We start from the raw sequence: 23,219 nt of genomic DNA, 5'->3' as shown, positions 1-23,219 counted from the left end.
TGTATTTGTTGAATGAAACTATAAACTAATAAATCCATAATTATATATATATATATATATATATATTCATCATTTTTCAATAACTTATAATTCAAGAAAGGTAAAATATAATGGTGGATATTGCAGAGAAAAAATAATAAAATAATAAAAAGAAGTTGATAGGTTTATTTGAAAGCTAAAACAAAAAAACTATGTTGGATGGATATAATTTGAGTCTCTTATTCAAGATTTATCCAAGATCATCCTATTATTAGTAACAGATCGTATATTTTCTATTCTATTATTGATGTATGATAATCTGAATAAAATTTTTTTTTTTTTTCAAAATCTTAAATAAGTGAATTTTTACACACACACACACACACACATATGCTAATTTATGTAGATGTTATATATAAATTAATTATATTGACCAACCAAACACACAAATATGCATCCTTTTAATTGATGCACCTTGTATTCAAAGGTTGGAAATAAAGAAATTAAAAACAGTCTGCGGGTTTTATGAAATCAAAATTGCAGTTCAACCAAACACACCTCTGAGCAATTCTGATTGGATTGCAGAGGAACAAATATCAAAGAGATGTTGGATGGGCTGCAAACCCCTGCAAACGCAAACAAATATATTGTCTGCCTCAATAATCCACACCTACAAATGGCAAGTTTTCAATAACAAACTCGCCACATATATTATTATATAAAATTGAGTTCAGTCAAACAAATCATCAATAATCAAGTCAAACTCTGTTATTTTCCTACTTTAATTAATGCAACAAAACTCTCAAACCAAACCCAGAATAAATTCAGATCACACATATTACATAAAGATAAAATAATATTCTAAAATTTAAATTAAATTAATTTGAGGTGAAGAACAATATATAAACAAAATAAAAAATAACAAATAAAGAAAGATGAATTTGGTTTTAATAGAGAAAAGAACGAGAAAGTGAGATAATAAGATATCAGATTAAAATTTTGTTTTGTAGATCTAAAAGGATAAATTTTCTTTCCTTTTTTTTTTTTTTTTATTCATTGAAATTTGAAAGTAATATTGAAAGTAGCTACTAACTTAACATTTGATAGAAGTATATTACACATAACTAAATAGGAAAAAAAAAAAAAAACTTAAACTTAAAACCAATAATAGCACCATTATTATTATTATTATTATTTATGAAAATTTGAAAGGTAAATTAAAAACTTAATTTGAGAATAAAATAATATTGATGGAAATCGGAAGTTTTATTTTATGGGGTTTTACACTTGACAACTTCAGCCGTCCAAATGGGTGTCACAATTACATAAACATCGAGAATGAAAGATTCTTTTCTATATTAGTCCCACAAATATATTAAAATCCCCATTTTCTCTTGATCTTAGTATATCAGAATTAAAAAGGTAAAACCTATATAAAATTTATAACTAAACAAATCCCCACAACTTTTCAAAACCAAATAAAATTTTCAATTTATAAATATGTATGCCACCTAAAGAGATAGTTGACTATATCCAACAATTAGTACCATAGCTAGCGAGGCAGACCATAAAGGAGAGCGAGAGAGAGAAGGAAAATAATGGAAAAAGAGCTCATAGCAATGGCAACAAATATGATAGCCTCTGTGTTTCTTGCTGGGTTTTTAATGGTTTTTTTATATCTCTATGAGTGTTTGTTTTTGAAGCCAAAAAGACTTAGATCAAAGTTTGAGAAGCAAGGAATCAAAGGGCCTTCACCATCAATTTTCTTGGGAAATATACCAGAAATCAAGAAGATCCAGCTCAAGCTTCAAAACTCTTCATCATCAACAAAAACAACAAAACCAGCTCATGATGATCATCAACCAGCCTCTAATTCTTTCATTCCTGTTATTGTCCATGACTGGCCTTCAACCATCTTTTCTCATCTTTATCAATGGCTAGCTCAATATGGTATTTAATAATAAACTTATTTAGTTTTTGCTCTCTTATTTCTTTTGCTTTTTTCTTTCTTTTTTTTTTTTTTTTTTCTCAAAGAAAAAAATAACAACATGCATGGAGGTGAATGAAGCTATACGATTATCATTAGTTTTGGTCTTTTTAATTACTTTTCAAGAAGTTAGTTTCAGTCGGGTATGGAAAACCAGTGAATCAATATTTTGTTTTATCTTCATTTATGTTTGTGTTTTTTCTTCTCTAGGCATATACCAATGAAAGAAGATTTTCTCTTCTCTATGCCTATACCAATCAGAGAAGAGTAGTATTTGGTTCCAAGGCAACCACATCGTTATAATAATATAATTTTAGTCAAAGTAGTTTAGGTACAGACTGATTCCCACATTTAATATATTAATTTATAAAATTTTTTATTTTCTATTTTCTATTTTTGATATAATGGAATAAAGTAATTTTGATTAATAAATGTGTATTCCTTATTTAATGAATAGTACTGCTATATATCTATCTAACTCTGCTAGAAACTACGGGGTGTCAGCAGCAGGAAGTACTGTTCAATTTCAACAACACTGCACGTAAATTCTTTTGTCACGCTAAACAGCTTTATTATTTATTAAACACTCTTTTACAACTATTAACGTTAAAGTCTTCAATTTTTTATTATTATTACTTCTTTTTTTTTTTTTTTGAGTTTTCTTTTTTCAATTTTATAATAAATTATATAATTTCACTTCCACATTTGATGTCTGCTTTTAGTCCAAGAATATGCTATTTGTTCGGAATATCAAGTTATGATGTGCTACTTTTTAATTTAATCGGATTCGATTGCCATTTACTTTATTTTATATATATATATATATATTGTATATCATGATATATACATGTATATCATGTATATATATATATATATATCATGTATATCGGATTCGACTGCCATTTATTTTATTTTATATAATATATGTATATATATGTATTTTTTTTTGACTTCCTATTAAAAATTCGATAAATTTACTTGAAGCATCAAGGATGATTCACTATTAACACACTTCATTTATACCTATTTTGAATTTTTTTCTCAAAACTTTTTTTTTTTCTAAATTATGAATGCAAGTATATGTGCAGGGCCGAATTTCATATATTCAACAGGAAATATACATCTCTTGTGCATCACAGATGCAGAGGTGGTGAAAGAACTAAGCCATTGCACATCTTTGAGCTTAGGGAAGCCTTCCTATCAGCCCAAGGAACGTGGGCCACTATTGGGCCAGGGTATTGCAACTTCAAATGGGCCTATTTGGGCCCATCAAAGAAAGATTATTGCTCCTGAATTTTACTTTGACAAGGTTAAGGTAAATTATTTCATCTAGCATATGGAGCAGATATCTATGCAACACTTGATTAATAATCAATTATCATTTTTGGTCACCTTTTTCTTTAACCTTTTTAAAATTTGATTTTCCATTTAACTTGGTTCCTCAGTTTTCAAATTTTAGTTTTTTTTTTTTTAATTACTATTTTTATAGATTACAACAATGTGGAACTTGAATGCATAAAAAATTGTTTCGTTTTTCTATTAGTCTAAAAATAAAATTGTGAAATTTTGTTGAAGGGCATGGTGAACATAATGGTGGAGTCTACATCGTCCATGCTAAGATCTTGGGAGACTAAAATCAAAAGTGAGAAAGGAGGAATTGCAGAGATCAAAATTGATGAAGATTTGAAAAACTTATCAGCAGATATAATTTCAAGAGCCTGTTTTGGAAGCAATTATTCACAAGGGGAACAAATTTTCTTGAAACTTAGAACCCTCCAAAACATCATGTCCAAGAAATTCAATGGCATTCCTGGTTCAAGGTTATTCTTTCCTTCATTTTTCTCATCACTTATTATCTTACATTTTTAACCAACTCAATATAAAAATAAAAATAAAATAAAAAATAAAAAATTGTACATACTAAACAATTTGTCATTTTCGTATGCTTATATAGATATATGCCAACCAAGACCAACAGAGAGATTTGGAGATTAGAGAAAGAGATCCAAACAATGATCTTACAACTGGTAAAACATAGAGAAGAAACAACTTATGAGAAAGATCTTTTGCAAATGATTTTGGAGGGTGCCAAAAATTATGGTGATATTGATAGGCAGTGTTTGGGAATGACTCGGGACAAGTTCATAGTAGATAACTGCAAGACTATTTACTTAGCTGGCCATGAAACCATCGCTACCACGGCTTCATGGAGCTTGATGCTTCTGGCTGCAAATCCAGAATGGCAAGCTCGTGCTCGAGCTGAGGTGCTCAAGATTTGCAGGGGAGGCATTCCAGACGCCGATATGCTCCCGAGCATGAAAACAGTACATCCTTTGCACATTATGACACAGATTGCATCCTCATTATTCACGTTTACAGCTTAATGTGTAAATTCTTTTGTGTTTGTTAACAGCTTTCAATGGTGATTTATGAAACACTCAGACTCTACCCACCATCAGCTTTCGTCATAAGGGAAACTTTTCAAGATATCAAACTCAAAGACATTGTGATACCAAAAGGGACTAACATCCAGATTCCAATAGCAATTCTGCATCATATTCCAAATCTATGGGGTCCTGATGCCAAAGAGTTCAATCCACAAAGGTTTCAGAATGGAATACCTGGAGCTTCCAAAATTCCTCAGGCTTTTATACCATTTGGAGTTGGAACTCGAATTTGTGTTGGCCAGCGCTTAGCCCTCACACAGCTGAAGCTGATTCTATCTCTTATACTTTCCAACTTTTCTTTCTCTCTCTCACCTTCATATCAACATTCTCCCACTTGCAGGTTATTTATTGAACCTAGAAATGGAATCAATCTCCAAGTAAGAAGATTGTGAGTGTGTGAATTTATTGCTTTGATTTTTTTTTTTTTTCTCTCTCTCTCTCTGTCTCTTTGATTTTCCTTTTGTTTGTGGTTCTTGGTTATATCTAAAGATTGAAAGAAACAAAGGGAAATTTTAAGAATTGAATTCTCTGATGTTCGAGTCTTCTTGCTTGGTTGTAAGTTCAAAGCACTACTATATGCATAAAATATACAGAATATATGTTCAAACTTTCAATTCCATGAAAATTGGAACATCCTCTCAGTTTAGCTTTACTCATAGTATAGAAAATAAAGCATGATCCATTATTTGTTTTCGTATTCACTGTCTAGCTCTATACATTTAACACAAACTAATAAGGAGCTAAAATCCGACTTCTGCTCAATTAACAAAAGAGGCAAAAGGAACTTCATGAGAAAAACGACCGTTTGCTGTTGCGTTCTAGGCGAGCTTCCCTCTGTTAAAAAACAATTTTTTAAAGACTATATAACAGCTATAAAGTAAAAAAGCAGAAAAAATGCTAGAGATGATCTTCTTAATATTTACTCGGTAATCTACATTGGTTGCCACTGTAAAATTATGCATACTTTATCCATGCAATAATTGCATCATCGTGCAGCTTGTGTCAGAGCACAGTGCGAGGTTTCCAGGATCCATAGACAAACAGAGATTCCTAAAACCAACAGGGAGCTAGAGGCTAAAAATCACCTTGTTCATGACAGGAAAAATATACATCCTCAAGCCAAATTCTAACCCAAATAATGCAGCTTTGGAGTACAGATACTTTCAAGAACTTAATTAGCATATTATGGGGGGAAAAAAATTTAAAGGATCCTACCCACAATTTGGATAAAGATGGCTATCGGAAAATTTGAGACAACTCGATAAACCATTACGGTATTTCATATTAATCAGAAGAACAAAACAATTATCAATGATCTGATTAAATTACTTGTACAAAGCAGAGAAATTTAATTTTCTACTCTTATAATGCATTATTTTATACTTTATTTTACCTAAAACAATCATCAACAACATTTTAAACGGAGCATCAAAACCTCTAGATGTTTTAATGAAAACAGAGAAACAGCATCAACCATCAACTACCAAGAAGGAACTTATATAACAATAAAAGAAAAAATATTTAATAGAAGTGTACAACAATCTATTGTTCAGCAGTAATAATACTATAAGTAAAACTATAGGGTTTCAAGTATTTCAAAAAACAATTACCTCCTTTTTCTTGCATTCCTTGTAAATATCAAAGTGTTCTTGGCATTTGCTTTTGTCTGATTGATATTCTTCTAGACCTGCAAAGTTTACCCAGGAAATTTATATTCAGAAATTGTAGGCCTTACACTCTTTAAGTGACTAAATCAGTAAGGAAAACTCAAAAAGTAACACAAGTGTAAACAGCTCACGTTTAAGACACCATATGCCCACCAAGAAATTATAATCATGTTAAATGACACAAAGCACCAAAGTTGGAATCCACTAGAAAACAGAAAAAGCAATGGAACAAAGAGTTGATGACTCATTTAAACACCCTTCATGCAGCATAAATATGCCTCTCAAAATTTGGACGTATTGAAAGATAACATCAAAAGTTGCAAATGATTAAGGAAAAGAAATAATTCTGTACCCAAAAAAAAAAAAAAAAAAAAAAATTGTTAAATCATACTTATCTGTGCGATGATCTCTACAAAAAGAAAATGCAAAAGAATATTTGTTACTACGAAAAGATGCTAGCTAAACATGACAATTAAATCATAACAACAACTCCAATAAGGATTGATAAAATGCAAAATCCACACAAACTAGATGACACATAAATACCGTTGAATGCGCATCTAGCAATGGCTCCAAATAGTTAGCATAAGTTAAGAAAATTCAAAATAACCAACTATTAATTATGCCACAACCACCATCGCTGCTCCACTCTCTCCCTTCCTCCCCCATTCCCTTCCTCCACCTCTCCCTTCCTCATAGTTCAGAACCGAACCCAAAGCCAAAATGGTAACAGCAGGGCAACTAGTGCCATTGGAAGGCCTAGATAATTCCAATCACAAGCCAAGTTCCTCAGACTGCATCAGACTGAGATAGTCTCAACTTGGTTTGAACTTTCAAAACTAGGTGGTGTGGCAGAGTTACTGAATTAGCAGTAGCTTTTAAGAGAGAAAAGAATTTGTTCAATCAGGGACAGCATCTCATTTTTAATCATCCACAGAGTAACCAAATTTCAATTATCCCTTTTCTTCTCACACCCAAGATTTTTCACTCTTGAAAACATCAAACTTTTTTTTCTTCCCCCAAAGTTGCCACTGAAACTAGCTTCAACTAAAATTTTCCATCCAAAATTCCAAAATTTCCACCTATAAGTTCGGAAATTTTCTAATGGGTGTGCCAGAATTCTGCAGAAATTTTACTCTGCGTGCTTATTTCGATGTTTACAAAGCCAAAGTTCCAATCTTTGATACAATTATAGACAAAAAATTAAATAAAAAAAAAAAAAAACAACAACAACAACAACATTACAAGATGATTAAGAGAAAACCAATAAAAGAGATGGCTTTAAAGGTAGATTTACGACAGAGATGTAGGCACAAGAGAGAGAGAGAGAGAGAGAGAGAGAGAGAGAGAGAGAGAGAGAGAGATAAGTAAACAAGTCTTACATTTGAGAGAAGCAGAATATTGAGGATAGCAAGGAGAGTCAGAAATTCTCGCAGCACTTGGATATGGCGGTGTTGAAGATTTGGATGCCATAGTAGTTTCCTCTTGTGTTTTCCTCCGATCTAATTTCTTCTTTTTTATTCTTATTTCTTTTTTGTTTTTTTTTTTTTTTCTTTTTTTGAAAAGAAGAGATTTCATATATTACGACAAAATATAACACATATCAGCATGAAGCAAATTAGTAAGCCATTGTGGGCCATCCTCAAGCCGAGACACAAAACCAGAAAGACTTGTGGCATGTTTTGGAAGGCCATGGGCCATTTTATTTGACTCTCTGGACTCAAAAGAAACCATAAAACCTGGACAAGACGAGAACAGCTCTTGTAAGCTTTCTACCAAAAAGCAGTTCTGGACCAAATTAACACCTATACAGGACCCACCAGCAAGCTTCAAAAGGTTTCGCCAGGGCTCCTTTTTTTTTATTATTTATTAATTTATTTTTTTCTCACCGCCCTTGTTTTTATGGTAAGTGTATAAAATAACAATTTTCGCCTAAAAAAATAAAATAATAATAATGAAATCATCAAAATTGTTTTCAATAATAAATATGTAGTGAAAACGATGGTACTTCAATTTTAATTTCTGCGCATATTTGAGATTTGTGTAGCAACGTTAAACTTATAAATTCATGAAACTTTATCGCTTTATAAAAAATATATGGTAAAACTTTTAATTTCTCTCTCAGCCCAAAAAAAAAAAAAAAAACACTTTTAATTTCTCAACAATTCTCTTTTTTGTTTTACAAACACACATTATCTTTATAAATTCCTACGCTATCAGCGGATTTTTTTTTTTTTTTTAAACTATAAAATATATATATTTATTATGCACTTATGTATTTAACCTAGTAACTTAGCTTTAGATATAAAACTTTTGCAAACCTTTAATTACCGTAAAAAAATTCACTTTGGAACGATTTTTACTTTGCTCCACTATTACTTCTTTTTTATAAGAGCATTTTTGTAAATTACATTTACTGTAGTTTGGATTTTACACTTTTTTAGGGGTCTAAAGTTAAAAAAGTCTAAGCATTTTTGGAAGGCATCTCATAAGTCATAAGAAACAATATATTTAGTAATTCTAACATCCTTTTGTCAAAAAAAGAAAAAAAAATCTTACATATTTATTAGGTCAGCAATTTTTATTTTTATTTTGGACAAAATATAATTCTGAATATATATCATAATTTACCTTACAAATGAGTCTAAGAACTTACATATTCAAAATTCAGTTGCAATCTACACAACCACCATGCATATATAAAAGAAAGAACCAGTAGGATAAAAAAAGTGCATAAAAAATTCTAAAAATACCTTTATTCATATAAAAAACAAATAGACGTGATTGACTGAACAAATTTGGAATATTATAAGCCTCTATAGTATGAAGTCAAAAAGAATTTCCATACAAGTTTAGGTGTTTAGAATTTCTAAATGAAATCATAAACACAAGAGGCAGAGAAACAAATTTAATGACAGTCAAACAGGACCAAAAAATTTTCATTATCAAAATTACATAGTAACTTTGATATGCAAAACACTTTAAACACAGTTATTTGCATCTTCTTAAATTGAATGGAAAATTAACAAATTGCCCATTACATGAGCGATGATAGAGTGCTAATTAGGAACTAATGGATGCCTTAAGCTTGAAGAATTTTTTGTGTGTTTCCCAGAAACAAGATCCTATTGCTTCCCTTTACCATTTAATTCCTATACTGCCATAATTCATCCATGTTCCACATGCTACATAAAAAATCACTATCATTCCAACTGTTATGTTCAACATGGTAATCTCCTGCAGGATTTTCAAACATCCCGGATGCTGATAAACTTGCGTCATTGTAGATATCGATGGAGGAACCATTGTTGACATTTGAGTAGCTCTTTCCCAATGTGTTGTGGGCATTGCTAGCTATGACATGGAAAGGACTAGTCTGTGGGCATTCTGAAAATTGAGATATCTGTGACATATTCATTGATTCTGAAGAGTCTATCCATGAAATAGTGCAATTTTCCCAATCTGAAATCTGCTCCTGAATGTTCAAACCATTGGTGTCCATCCGCATTTAGATGATCTCCCTGAACAGAGATTTGTGGCGGTGGACATATTTGTGCCGCATATGCTGATGCAGAATGTTGAGTAGTACCATTGTCAAGAGACAGAGGAATTTCTGATTTTTGGATTGGCAATGATGATGATGATGATGATTCTTCTATCTTTTGAAGCAACCTTGGCATCCAAAAGTACCTAATGATGTCTTGCAATGCTGTGCTTTTGCTGTCAATCTTAAGATGCTTAGCTTGTTTCTGAGCTCTTGTCCTCCAATAGTTCTTGATTTCATTGTCCGTCCTCCCAGGTAAGTACTGTGCAATTTTCGACCACCCATAATGTACAAATGGATGAAGTTAAAGATCTTTTGATGCATAGTTTTCATCAATACCGTGTGCAAAGTCATTTTTGTCAAATGAGAAGTTCCAATAATTCTGTTAGCCAAAGTTTTGGTATAATGACGCAAAGAAATTAACAAAATTCACGTATTCTCATTCAATGCATGGTCGTTTCTAAAGAACTCTCAGAAATATAAAGTTGTTTAGTTATGAAAAGCTATAATATGGTAACAAATTGCGGACATTAAAACTCAATGTCAGTTACAAGTTGTGATTATTGATAAGGATATATATATATATATATATATATGTATGTATGCACCTGTTGCCCATGGAGATCAAGAATCAAGAGCTGCTCCTCTAGAGTAAGATTTGAGCGCTTGACATCAGGTTTCAGATAATTCAACCAGCTCAAACTGCAACTCTTGCCAGTTCTTCTTAGCCCTGAAACAAAAGGAAACCAATACAGGAAAGTTAATGTTGGAATCATAAAAAAGTTCTGCTAATATAACCAACTTGCAGATAAGTTTTGTGATTACCAGAACGTTTTGCTAGCAAGTTCCATCTTCCTTCACCATGGTGAGCTATGTAATGAATCAGGAGAGTGTCTTCTTCAATTGTCCATGGCCCTCTCCTAAGCTCATTATCATCTTCACTACAACTGGTTGTGCTTTTACTACTAGTAGACATGGAAAACTTTCACTGAGTAATACCCACAAACACACCATATGCTTAAAAAGGAAGGGGCTTTGTGTAGTCTTCAGCCTAAAGTGAAACAAAATTACACAAGCAGGCCATCTTTATATAAAGGAAGTTGAAAGCTAGACCAGATGGTGGTCCATATATAAAGCATCAAGTTGTCAAAAGAAGTAACTCTTAGAAGTAAAATTTCATATGGAACTTCCACTGAGTTTCCATGGAGTCTATTAAATTGATTAAGAAAAGAAAATAAAAAGACCTAAAAAAAAATGTCACTGAAAGTAGCCTCTTAATGATTTTACAATTCAAGAATCTCACTTAACTCCTATAGACTATAGTCTCCTAAGAAAATACTCAAATGGCCCTACCCATAACCATTTAATTTTCTTGGTCAGAGCAAGACCCAAACAGATTGTTCCACTAACGCCCATCAAATAAAAATAAAAAAATAAATAAAAAAGATAAAATTATCAATCTAACAGTTCCAATACCAAACATTTTCTTATTGTTTTTTCTTTTCGCAAGAATTACTTAATATACTGTTCTAGTAATTGTGGGTCTTGCTCAATGAATAGTTCCATGATTGTATATGTAACAATTACCCAGTTTGGGAATGAAAGAAAATGAATTCCAGGACAATAAAATAAGAAATGATTATATTTCCAGTGCTTAGAAATTTCCTTGACCATCTGGCCCGGTTTTGGTCCAATCTGATCTCTCTCTCAATAGTATAGAGGCATCAGTCGACTCTGTGTATTCTGTTTATTCCCTTTCTTCCAAATCTCGATCCTTTCATCAAATCATGTCTACACCGTCCACTGATGTAAAAATGGGACGTAGGAGAGGTGAATTCGACGAAAGAAACTCTCTGGGCGATCATCTTTCTCTAAATCACATATAAAAAAATATTGGCAAAGAACAAAAAAAAAACAAGTTGACGTGATTGACTGAACAAAATATAATTCTGATTATATATCATAATTTACCTTAAGAAGTTATATATTCAAAATTCAATTGCAATCTACATAACCATCATGCATAGATAAAAGAAAGAACCAGTAGGATAAAAAGAGTGCATAAAAAAAATTCTGAAAATACCTTTATTCATATAACATACGTTTTATTCAATATGTAACAAAACCTAAAAATGTCCCATCGAAAAAACAAATTAATTAAGAAAAATCTAAAACCATTATTATCTTCCAAAGTCAGCCATGCATATACACCCAAAAAAAAAAAAAAAAAAGCACACTCAAAACTTTCCACGTTCGAATCCAAATCCAAAAAAGGTTGAACCATCTTCTCCTCCACCACTACCACCAACAACAAGACCATGATCTCCATCAAATCCACCGTGATTATTAAGACAACCAGCTCCATGAAAACCCGAAACCGGCAGAGGCTGAGCCAAAACCGCACCGTTTGAAGCAGCACTGCAACTCTTCATCAACTCTTCAGTCCTATTCACAACCTTCCTTCTCATCTCCTTCAAAGCAGCCATGAACTGCTCCAACTCTCCAACCTCATCCCATCAACCGCCTCTTCCTCCCACCAGAACCTCTCACTTCACGCCGACTTCTTTTCTTCCACGGCAAGTTTCACCTCCTCCGCTCTCTTTTTCTCTATCTCCAGCTCTTTCATGGCTTCTCTATACTCCCTGTTGAACTCTTCCATCGGCACCAACTCTCTTTCGGCAGAGGTAGCGGCGGCCGAAGCCATTGCCGCTACCGCCGCCTCAGAAGAATTAGAAGTGTTACTACTAGTGGTGCTGTGAATGTAGCGTTGAATTACGGTCTCGGGGCTCGGATGGCCGTAGCAGAAGACCTTGCTGTTGGGAGAGAAGACGATGGCGGCAACCTCGGCACCGCAGAGGATGCTGAGCTCGCCGGCTTTCTTGAAAAGACCCGCACGGCGCTTCGAGAAGGTGACTTGTTTGTTGCTATTGTTTTCAAGCTTTTTGATTTCGATCTTCTGGCGGCCTTGGGTTTTCTTGATGGTCTTGTTGGTTCGAACGATCATGGTGGAAGAAAAAATAGGAAAGGAAAGAGATGGATAGTTTTTTGGGAAATTTTTTTTTTGAATGAAGAAGAATGTGGTAAAAAGAGAAAGTGAAAGATTATGGATATCAAGGATTTTATAAAGGAAGAGATGGGGTTTTATAAGATTTGATTGAATATATAAGTATATTACATTGTATTCATATTTGAAAAGTTTGATTAGAAAATAAAATTTTAGTTTGACGAAGAAATTACTTCCATATATATGTAAAGGAATCAAAAGGCTATCATAGCACAGAATATGATAGAATCTTGTCCTATTGATATTAAAGATAATTTGATAAAATATTTCAATGACAATGGTTTTGGAATATAAAAAACATTAATCCAAAAGATAAGGGGTATAACTTTAGACGCCAGGATAATAATTTACGACTTGAAAAGGAATTTATGACAAAATCATGGACTTAGGACAATCCCTAGGAGCACCAAATTTCTATGACTATTTAATTGTCACAACTTTCGAAAATGAACCAACTCATAACATTTTTAAGTCACGGATGGAATCGATTTTCTTTTTTTTTTTTTTTTTTCCTATATGTTACAAAAGAAGTTCCGTATAAAATTAATCATTCATGGATGGATCCGATTTTCCTTTTTTTTTTTTTTTTTTCCCTTTTTCTATCGTTTACAAAAGAAGTTCCGTACAAAATTAATCATGCATTAAAAATTTATTTGGAAACAAAAATAATGAATGAATTATACTTATATAATTAATAAGCTGAATTGCGTGTAGAAAAAAAAATGAAATATAAAATGGTTATAGTGAAAATTTCTAAAATATAAATTTATTTGAGATAAAAGTACAAAAACATAAGGGCCAAAATGAAATTTTCCCATTGACCAAAATAGCCCCAAAAAATAAATCTATAAAAAAAAAAAATGAAGGAACAAGAATTTCAGAATAATCAATTGGTTTCCCATGACACTTTTAAATTCTTCTTCATCATCATCATAATAATAATAAATAGAAAATGCTCAATTTTCTGATAATTTAATTTTCACCGATTAATTATTAATTTTTGAGGTCTAAAACTTTTGAACTTTTTATTTTATATATAATATGATTTTTTTTTTGTGTGTGTGATTAATTGAAGTGATTGAATTGGAATATTGCTAATACAATAATTCAAAAAACTCAATCAAATTGGAAATTAGATTCCAATGATAATCAAGCCAAGCGGGTCTGACCAATAATTGATTGATCCAATTTTTGATAGAATTAATTTGATTTGAATTAATAGGTAATTTTTCATGCAATGACTCTTAAAAATGATTCCATTCATCTTGATTAGTTAATTAAAAAATTTCTTTCATCTTAATTATCTGATAGGATTTTATTTATCTTTTTCATAAGAAAAAATGATATAGAATTGAAAATTTCTAATCTTTTGAGAGGGTACTTTTTATTAGTAACTTTTCACAAACTTAAAAGCTTTAAATATTTCTACTTCTACAAAAAATAATAAGCTTTAAATATTTCAATGCTTATTAAGCAAATTTTAGAAGAATAATATATAGCCTGGCCCTTATTTTACTCCCTTCAACGCTTTTCAAATATGGATTTGTATTCTCTTTCTGGTTAATGAATTTTCTTTCTTCAAGGGGGAAAAAAAGTAAAAAAAAAAAATCTCTCCAATTACTCCCCTGTAATATAATTATTCTCAGTTCATACAATCCGGGTTTATCAAATTCTGTAAATAAAAGTGTAACTAGTGATTTATATTTGGAAAAAAAAAAAAAAAAAAGAGTGTATGACATATAAAAATAAAAAAAGAATATTGTTAGTAATTATGTAATTGAAATTTTGCTCTTGTCTTTTTTTAAAAAAAAAAAAAATTGAATTAAGACTCTATTATTGCACCATGTAAAAGACACATAGACGGGCCATTTCAGGCAGACACGTACATATATACTTCACTCTAAAAGCTTCGAAATGCGTTGGGAGAATCAATTTTTTTTGGAGGCAACTAAAATCATGCCTTGATTCATCACCTACACTACACAAACATAAAACAAGTCACGTCTTATGATATGTCTCACTTTGTGGGGTAAGAGCCATCAAAAGTCAAATTTTATAATTTATATTTTTTCTCATTGTCTGACAATTAGCTCAATTAATTTCATTAGGTTAGCTATTAGTAAACCAAGCTTTTTGTTTATTTAATTGGAAAATAATTTTATATTAAAAAATATTTTATAATATACGTGGACTAATATTTGTGATGAACAAGGTAAAACAAATTAGTTGTTAATTCATGTTTGTTAAATTTATGAATAGTTATTAATATATTTCACTTTTTTACATGGCCATCTATATAAGAAATAAAACTTTTTTTTGATAAACATATTAGGATTAAAACTTGATGATTCTTGGGTTTTGTTTGATCTACAAAACATTTACTTTTCATCAACTTACCCCAACGCCTAAAAGAAAACAAACAAAAGGATTAAAAAAAAACATATATATCCATCTTATGTAGAAATATTTGTTTATCGTTTAGGGTCTTTAAATTTGTAGATCAGATAATACTCTTCACGATTGTGATACAGAGTATCCTCCTATAATCCTTGTGAAACTTGATTAATTACCACTAATTATACCTTTTTTTTTTTTTTTTTTTGGGTTTCGTTCCCCCTAATTATACTTGTACCAAAAGGTAATTGGCCCCTACCCCCTATCCTCAGAAAAAAGAAAAATGATAATAAAATAAAAAAACCAAAGTGCGCGGCAAAAGGTATTGGAAGCTGCACCCCACATGCAGTGCGAGCGCGTGACAGATCGATTTTGCTTCTAAATTTTCCTTAATATGTTTATATATATATATATATATATATTTTTTTTTTTTTTGAAAGGAAGTATTTTCAATTTGGTTTGTTATGTTTGTTTGTTTGTTTGTTTTTTTTTTTTTTTTTTTTTTTTTTTTTTTCAGGTTGTGGTGGCTGGTGGTGGGTTTTGCTTTGATTTGCTTTGATACCTTCTTTCCTCTTTTTGCCTCTCTGACAGCTCAAATTAAAGCAGTCTTACTCACTGATCACAATATCTTTTCTTTGCCTTTGTTGCCCCCCCTCAAAAAGCTTTTGCAAAATTTTGTCAACTTTTTTGTTTTAATATATATAAATATATATGTATATATATTCTTTTTTGGACTCTATCTCTTTCTATAACTTGACTAAGAGTGGGAAAGAAAACCATGACTTCTTTCACAAGACTTCTTTAAATATTTTCCCAAGAAAAAAAAAAAAAACTTTTATAAGAGAGAAAGATAGAATTTTGTTTGGCTTTCAGATAACCCAAATGGCTAATAATGCTAATACCACTACTACTGCTACTACAACATCAACATCGAAGTTTATCAAATGCGTGACAGTTGGAGATGGAGCTGTTGGGAAGACTTGTCTTCTCATTTCCTACACCAGCAATACTTTCCCAACAGTAATACACTTTTCCCATGCCTCTTCTCTGTTTTCTCTGTTTTGCTGGTTTTGATTTCATTCTTTCCCTTTTTTTTTTTTTTTTTCAATTGTATTGGTTTCTATGGATTTTCTTCCTTATGGGTTTTCTTTTGTGGGCTCCGATTCATTCACAGGATTATGTTCCCACTGTTTTCGACAACTTCAGTGCCAATGTTTTGGTTGATGGGCAGTCTGTGAATCTGGGTCTCTGGGATACTGCTGGTATTTCTTTCTCTAATTTCTCTCTCTTTCTCTAATTCTTGTTTAATTTGAATTGTTAATAGAACTTTAATCCTTGGTTTGTTTGGTTAATTTGAGTTTAAGCTTTTTTCTGCCAACTCAATTTCTCGTACTACCAAGAAAAATGTAAAAGGGACGCCATTAGATGCCCAGTTTCGTTTTTTTGATCAAATTGGTCTCCCTTCTGGTTATTTACTTCGTACATTGAGATATACGGCTGAAATTTTTCTCATTTTTGGGAAAACTAGTGATATATTCTCCTATGCTATGTGCGAGAGAAAACCCATAGAAGCTGCCTGGAACTGCTAGTACAACCCTAAAGCTATTCAACATTTTTTTTTTTTTTTTTTTTGTTAGCAGCAAAAAATGCACAAGAGCTTTCATTAAGGAGGTCCACACCACTGCAAATTTCAAGCGTAATTTGTGGCATTAATGACAAATTAGGAATAATATCAACTTCTATTAAAATATTTTTCAGTATAAGAGACTAATTTTGAAATTGTGTTAATTTGATTATGAGTAGCTTCTCATTGTTAATTGCAAAAAGTAAAAAACTCCTTTTTAAGGTTCTTTTTTAATCTGTTTTTTGGGTCTCAAATTACAAATTTGTGGAAGCAATTTGATGGCCTAAAGTTATCATGCTGTTTTGAGCATGTAAAACTTGGTGTGTGGACAAAATATTATTGCGTGGACACCTATCAGAGGATCTCTTCCATTGGAGCAATTATTAGACTTGGAACAAATGCTAAGGAAGAAAAACCATTTTGAATTCTTTCCAATTTACTTTGAAATAAATAAAGCATCTGAATGATGTGTCCATGTGACAACCAAAAATACCTACCATCAAGCTTTTTTTTTTTTTTCTTTTTTTTTTCTTTTTTTTTTTTTTTTTTTGGCTTTTGAACAACAGTGTTGAAAGAGAGGACCATAGTTCTTTCTTGGAATAAATAGTAGCTTTCCAATGGATATGATATTGCAAAAAGCAGTTCAAAAAGTTGTTTTTGGTTAAAATAAAAAAGAAAAAAAACTTTAAATTGGATAATAAAGTTAAAGGATGATAACGAATTTTCTTTTTGATGATTCTTTGTGAATCTCTTACACAGGTCAAGAAGATTATAACAGGCTAAGACCACTTAGTTACAGAGGAGCTGATGTTTTTCTTCTTGCTTTTTCCCTCATAAGTAGGCCAAGCTATGAGAACATACCGAAGAAAGTAAGTTTTTTTTATTTTTTGATTTTTTTGATCTTCTTTTTGTATCATATTCTTCTTAAGAATCGCTTTTCTTTTAAAAATGGATGAAATGTATATACTAATGAGATTCTGTATCTGTCTTTCTTTTTTCTCATTTTCTTTTTTCATTTATTTGTTTGCCTTGTTTTGGTGGAGAAGTGGATCCCAGAGCTGAGACATTATGCCCCATCTGTGCCCATTATTCTTGTGGGGACAAAGCTAGGTGATTAAAACTTTTTTCTTAATCAAAATTAATTAGTTCTTTCTATATGATTTTGATTAGAACTGTGCATTTGCTTTTCCATCAAGTTTCTGAATGCCCCTATGAATGAGTATTTAGTTCCCCTATGAATGATTATTTTGCTCGAAAACTAAAAGTTAATAACCAAAAAAAGGTTCCCCTTATATCATTTTTTCTTTCTCAAACATTTTCTTTGTCAAGTTAAATTAATGCCACCAAATTACTGTATATCAAGGCAATTTTTATTATTATTATTTTTTTTCACTAAAGAATAAATTAAGGATTGGCTTAACTGAGATATATATGAAGTTTATAAGTTTAGAATCATAATTCATTGGCTCTATTTTCTACCTGTTTGCATGTGACTTTGTCCTTGCTATTAAGTATGGTCACTTGACATGGCAGATTTGAGAGATGATCAACGGTTCCTCATGGATTATCCTGGTGCTCGAACCATATCTACGCAACAAGTACGTGTCCGTACTTCTAATTTGCCTTTTTCCACAAACACAGTTGCGTATAAGATTTTGCTCCATTGGTGGCTTTTGTTATTGCTATTTGACTGTTAAGTAGGCCAGCAACAAGACAATATAAAAGAAATTGTAGTCTAAGAACTATCATCTGATGTAATAGCTTCTGTTCAAGCACAGCAAACTACAGCAAACCAAAGCGATAAGATAAAAGGAAAAATTTTGGACACATGGAAAAAAGATAAAAATGGATTGAAGTATTTGGACAAAATGGTGTATTTTGTTGATTTTGACTGTCCTATTTGGGATCAATCTATTTTCTAGTGGTATTGTTTTTCCTTTATACATTTTCTCATATACATGCCCTGTACATCCCAGGGTGAAGATCTGAAGAAGCGAATTGGAGCTATGGCATATATAGAATGCAGCTCAAAGACACAGCAGGTGTGTTATCATACTGTTTAAGTTCACGGAGTACTTCAATTATTTGGGGGAAAAGAAAAATAAAATTTAAGATCTAGTTTTGGTCGTATCCATTTGGTGGGGAACCATTGTCATTGTCTATCTTAGATACTACTTCAGGAAACATTACTTGTATTTTCTGTTTGACATATTAAGGAAAGAAAGATGTGCAATTTTCTGCAAGTCTCTTCATTGCCACACTCAAGGCAACATTTGCATCGTTTGGGAATCACTTCTCTGTTAAACTTTGTGCTGATGTTCAAATACAACACTGTGATTAAAATCCTTGACTGTGTTTTAATCCATACTTCACTTACTCTGTGATTAAAATCCTTGACTGTGTTTTAATCCATACTTCACTTTTCTTGTACTTTTTGTTAAACAATTCTTTATAGGGTATGTCACAAGTATATGCTGCCATTACTAGTGGCATAATTTTGGCTATTATCGGTAACATATTAGTTAGCTTAAAGAAAGTTATTTTTCTAACAATTGGCTCATACAAATTCCTGTTGGAATCTCATCATTTCCCCATTTTTTTTTTCTTTTTTTTTTTTTTCTGTTGAAAATGCAGAATGTGAAGGCTGTATTTGATGCTGCTATCAAGTTGGCTCTGTATCCTTCCAAGTCCAAGAAGCAAAAGAGAAAACAGAGGCCCTGCAGCTTTCTTTAATGCTTTCTTTTCCTTTGGTTGTATAATTTTTTTGTAATACAATATTGTATGATTGTATCCTTTCTAACATTTCCATTCATTCTTTTTGTTCTTATTTTCTTTGTGAGCGACTTTCTCATGTGACTTGGGGAAAGATTTGTGATGCGCATGCTCATTTTCTTGAACGATCTTTCGATAATCCAATGATTTAATTTCTTTGACTATGTCTTAGCATTTGGACAGCTTAATATAATTAAGCATCATCTGAGCAATGTCAAACTTGTGCAGAATTGGTTTACATTGTAGTGATTTGTTGGACTTTTTCACCATTCAGTGGTATAAAGACTTTCAAAATAACTGTATCAGATTTTTTGTTCTTTTTCCATTTTTCTTTGGGATTTGTAATTACATCTCAATTTAAAACAAGAAAGTGAGCAAATTTTTTCCCTTTTTTTTTTTTTTTTTTTTTTTTTTTTTTTTTTTGGTGTCTTTGGGTGAGGTTTATGAAAATTAGGAGATAGATACGGTCAATGAAGTCTGTTCTAGAATGGAAGTAGAAGAAGAGTTGACTATTAATGTGAATGGTCCAAGAAATTAGACTGATGTAACCCTTTTCTCCCTTTTAATTTGTGTTTGTAGTTGACAGTTTAGCTAGCTTAACCACCATCTTCTGTGTTTGTTTACCCAGAAATTAATATTCATTTTCACTTGCCCTCACGCTTTTTAATCCAGAAGAAATGGTTGGCCATCTTCCTGCCAATTGATTTCATTAACTCTTTTACTTATTATTTTCTTCTTTTTTCTTTTCTTCTTTTTTCCCCTCCTTCTAAATGAACTCATTTATAATCAGCATTTTGTCAAGATAATTTCAAATTTTTTTTTAATACTTTTGAACTGCATATGATTTTTTTTTCCCTTAATTTTTTGGTAATCTTTATCATTTTGTGCTGAATTTATTTTTGATTAGATATTAAATTTTGAATACTGACTGATATGGTCTTTTCTCTAGAACAACCCAATCATAAAATCCAATGTTTGGTGTGTAGCTAATTAAATCTCTTATTCCCACTTCTTCTTTTTTTCCTTACAATTTTGATAGAGGAGATTTTCATCCATATTTTAAATCCAAATATGAAAATGTATTTTTAATGGTTGTACCACTATCAAGCCGATGAATATAAATTTTTATTCCCATTTATGAAAACTTTACTTAGTAAAATAAGTTATGATTATTTTTTTCCTAAATACAATCTAAAGTCCAAACATAACATCAAAAAGACCAAAAATTATTATAAATAAGTGGTAAATGAATCATGGAAATTTTTATTAATACAATTATATACGTGTACAAAATTGTTGGTCCAATTAGTATGGGGTTGGTAACCATACTAGTCAGCTAGTTACGACTAAATTGCCATGTTCTTTTGCTTTTATTATAAGATAATCGCATTTTGATTGTGATACATTCAAATAATCACATTTTGATTGTGACACATTCAACTTGTCTTAAATATTATTAGCTGGTTTATAATTAAAATTTATTCACACCACGTGTCCAGTCCAGCTATTAACCTACTACCATTGAAGAAACTATCTAGTTAAAAATCAGGACTACAAAATATTTGTTTCATGAATACACAAAACCTTGTGATAGAAAATCTAAATTACTCAGTGAATTTATATGAACGTATTAATTGTTTAGGCATTTATTTTTCATTAAAATGTAATGGCAAAAACAGAGAACTAAGAAAATAAAAGAGAAGGTGTAAGGTGGAATACTTGAGATTCCACACATATATATTATTCTTGACATATGAATTAATTAATTGCACTTTAGTATTATATATTTTAATTATATTGTATATTTAATTTTTGAATTCAAAACATTTAATATTGAACCTTCAATTTAAAATTTGTATTACATTAATCCCAGATTGATTACTAAATTAATTAATAGAAAGCTTAAAAATTTAAGAAAATTAACTACTTTTCTCACTAATCAATTAATCAATTCTTTTTCTTGTTTTATTTGTAAATCAAAAAAATTGGTTAGTTTTCTTAATTTTTAAACTTCAATTAGTCAATTTAAAAATCTATTTAGGAGTTGGACTAACATGAAATAAATTATAAATTAAAGATTTAATCTGAAATGTTTTAAATCTAAAAATCCAATGTGCAATTTGACAAAGTATGAAATATTAAAGTATAATCAACTCTATATAAATATGTATGAGTTCAAAAATAGAACTAGGAAATTCCAATATTTACACATTGTTTTACAAGTCTTTAATTATCAATTTAGTTCAGGTTTGATCGTCTCGAATATATATAATAAGGATTTCAACCCTGACCAGAAAATTAAAAAATAAATAATGATGAAAAATAAAATTGATTAAGATAATATGTATACGAGGAACAAATCGATGAATGGAGACTCTAAATTTAGCTCAGCTCAAAGTTCAGTACTTTCATATATATATATATGCCGGGACCAGCCATACAATAAACCTTTTATTTCATTTGTCTATGTGTGTGTGTATTACTGTACTTTGTCCAACGTTTCATATCAATTGTCATTATCAATATAAAATGATATCTTATAACATATTAAATATTAAAAATACATTTTAATTAATAAATTAATATTAAAATTCTAGTTAACAAGTAGTAATTTTTAATACTTTTTATATTATTAGATATTTTACATAAGATAGGAACTATATTTTCACTAAATTAAAACTATATAGATACATATATGTATATGTATGTATATGCATCCCTCAACTGAATCCAAAAAATGTGAACTAATTGTAATTCTTTTTCCCGCGCATTTTACCTTTGTCCATTTCCATATCATATATAGCAAGGCAGTGAAAAGAATGATGACAAAAAATGCATGATTATATACCTTATATATATAGAGTAATAACGGACAAATTTATGAGAAAAATAAAACAGTAACAAAGATTTTATTGAAAGTGTCCAAAATTGTTAAGAGTTGGCAGATAAATATATATAGAAAACAACATTGGAACATGTCACGACTGTGGAAAATACAATATATATATGGACCCAAATTTAGTCCCAACCAACAGTTGGGACTGACAGATTTCAAATGCCGACATTGGAACATCCAATTCTCTCCTTTCTCACATATTTTTCTTGCATGTGATTTCATTGTCATATTCATGAATTTTCTTTTTCAAAATTATACAAATGAATTGCCATAACAAATTTCATCGTCATCTTCTTCTTCTTCTTCTTTTATTATTATTATTATTATTATTATTATTATTATCAAGATCAACATTCAAATTTTTAAATAGCAAAATGTTTAAACTCGGATTTATGGGGCATCCCTGAGAACCTAAAACAAAGAAATATTTTTAGAAAATAAATAAATACTGAGCCAAAACATTCAAATTTTAAATGAGCAAAATATTTAATCTCGAATTTATAGGCCTTTCCTGAAAGCCTAAAAAGAAGAAAGATTTTTTTGAAAATTAAAAATAAATAAATAATGAGCCCATATAATTTGCAATAACAGAGTATATATGAGATTTCTAATGACAAAATAATATGTAAAATTTCGGTTAAAAAAAAAAAAACTTAAAACAAAATATTAGTTAAAAAAAATTAAATAAAAAAGGTGTTTCATATATTTAGCAAGGGCTATATATTATGGACATCACTTTATTTTAAATTTCTTATTACATATTCATCTTCTAAATGGTTCTGTAATGTTACATAACTTTTTTTTGTTCCCCCTTTCTGTTACATATTAATGTATTTATGATTTTT

At 30.6% G+C, this 23,219-nt stretch overlaps 5 protein-coding genes across 7 annotated transcripts; 2 read left to right on the top strand and 3 right to left on the bottom strand.

The window, feature by feature from the left end:
* Nucleotides 1-1,498: 1,498 nt before the first annotated feature.
* LOC132803930 (cytochrome P450 714C2-like) lies at nucleotides 1,499-4,812 on the top strand. The gene is made up of 5 exons (XM_060817785.1): nucleotides 1,499-1,929; nucleotides 3,055-3,281; nucleotides 3,542-3,786; nucleotides 3,921-4,290; nucleotides 4,380-4,812. The coding sequence occupies exons 1-5, from the start codon at nucleotides 1,578-1,580 to the stop codon at nucleotides 4,803-4,805; spliced, it is 1,620 nt and encodes a 539-aa protein (XP_060673768.1). The 5' UTR covers nucleotides 1,499-1,577; the 3' UTR covers nucleotides 4,806-4,812.
* Nucleotides 4,813-5,001: 189 nt separating this feature from the next.
* LOC107403767 (cytochrome c oxidase-assembly factor COX23, mitochondrial) lies at nucleotides 5,002-7,872 on the bottom strand. 2 transcript variants are annotated; one of them, XM_060817786.1, is made up of 3 exons: nucleotides 7,463-7,837; nucleotides 6,024-6,100; nucleotides 5,002-5,247 (listed from the first exon to the last, which is right to left on the bottom strand). In XM_060817786.1, the coding sequence occupies exons 1-3, from the start codon at nucleotides 7,656-7,658 to the stop codon at nucleotides 5,200-5,202; spliced, it is 321 nt and encodes a 106-aa protein (XP_060673769.1). In that variant the 5' UTR covers nucleotides 7,659-7,837; the 3' UTR covers nucleotides 5,002-5,199. The 2 variants fall into 2 exon arrangements, with proteins under 2 accessions (XP_060673769.1, XP_060673770.1); XM_060817787.1 differs by lacking the exon at nucleotides 5,002-5,247 and adding an exon at nucleotides 5,274-5,463 and having other exon boundaries at nucleotides 7,463-7,872.
* Nucleotides 7,873-8,917: 1,045 nt separating this feature from the next.
* Nucleotides 8,918-12,162, bottom strand: LOC107403759 (transcription factor MYB62). The gene is given in 4 exon segments (XM_048475706.2): nucleotides 8,918-9,577; nucleotides 9,579-9,886; nucleotides 10,233-10,354; nucleotides 10,450-12,162. Coding segments are annotated over 4 exon segments (933 nt in total). The 5' UTR covers nucleotides 10,601-12,162; the 3' UTR covers nucleotides 8,918-9,225.
* Nucleotides 12,163-12,175: 13 nt separating this feature from the next.
* Nucleotides 12,176-12,628, bottom strand: LOC107403770 (agamous-like MADS-box protein AGL62). Its single transcript, XM_016010684.4, has one exon. The coding sequence runs from the start codon at nucleotides 12,626-12,628 to the stop codon at nucleotides 12,176-12,178; it is 453 nt and encodes a 150-aa protein (XP_015866170.1).
* A 3,023-nt stretch (nucleotides 12,629-15,651) lies between these two features.
* LOC132803647 (rac-like GTP-binding protein RAC2) lies at nucleotides 15,652-19,642 on the top strand. 2 transcript variants are annotated; one of them, XM_060816955.1, is made up of 7 exons: nucleotides 15,652-16,102; nucleotides 16,257-16,344; nucleotides 17,466-17,575; nucleotides 17,753-17,816; nucleotides 18,240-18,346; nucleotides 18,683-18,748; nucleotides 19,341-19,642. In XM_060816955.1, the coding sequence occupies exons 1-7, from the start codon at nucleotides 15,794-15,796 to the stop codon at nucleotides 19,437-19,439; spliced, it is 843 nt and encodes a 280-aa protein (XP_060672938.1). In that variant the 5' UTR covers nucleotides 15,652-15,793; the 3' UTR covers nucleotides 19,440-19,642. The 2 variants fall into 2 exon arrangements, with proteins under 2 accessions (XP_060672938.1, XP_060672939.1); XM_060816956.1 differs by having other exon boundaries at nucleotides 15,679-16,102; nucleotides 18,240-18,304.
* Nucleotides 19,643-23,219: the final 3,577 nt, after the last annotated feature.

The sequence above is a fragment of the Ziziphus jujuba genome, chromosome 5 (genome assembly GCF_031755915.1).
Source record: "Ziziphus jujuba cultivar Dongzao chromosome 5, ASM3175591v1".
NCBI classification, from domain to species: domain Eukaryota; kingdom Viridiplantae; phylum Streptophyta; class Magnoliopsida; order Rosales; family Rhamnaceae; genus Ziziphus; species Ziziphus jujuba.
The sequence above is the reverse complement of the archived record's forward strand: the minus strand, read 5'-3'. Positions and strand labels throughout refer to the sequence as shown.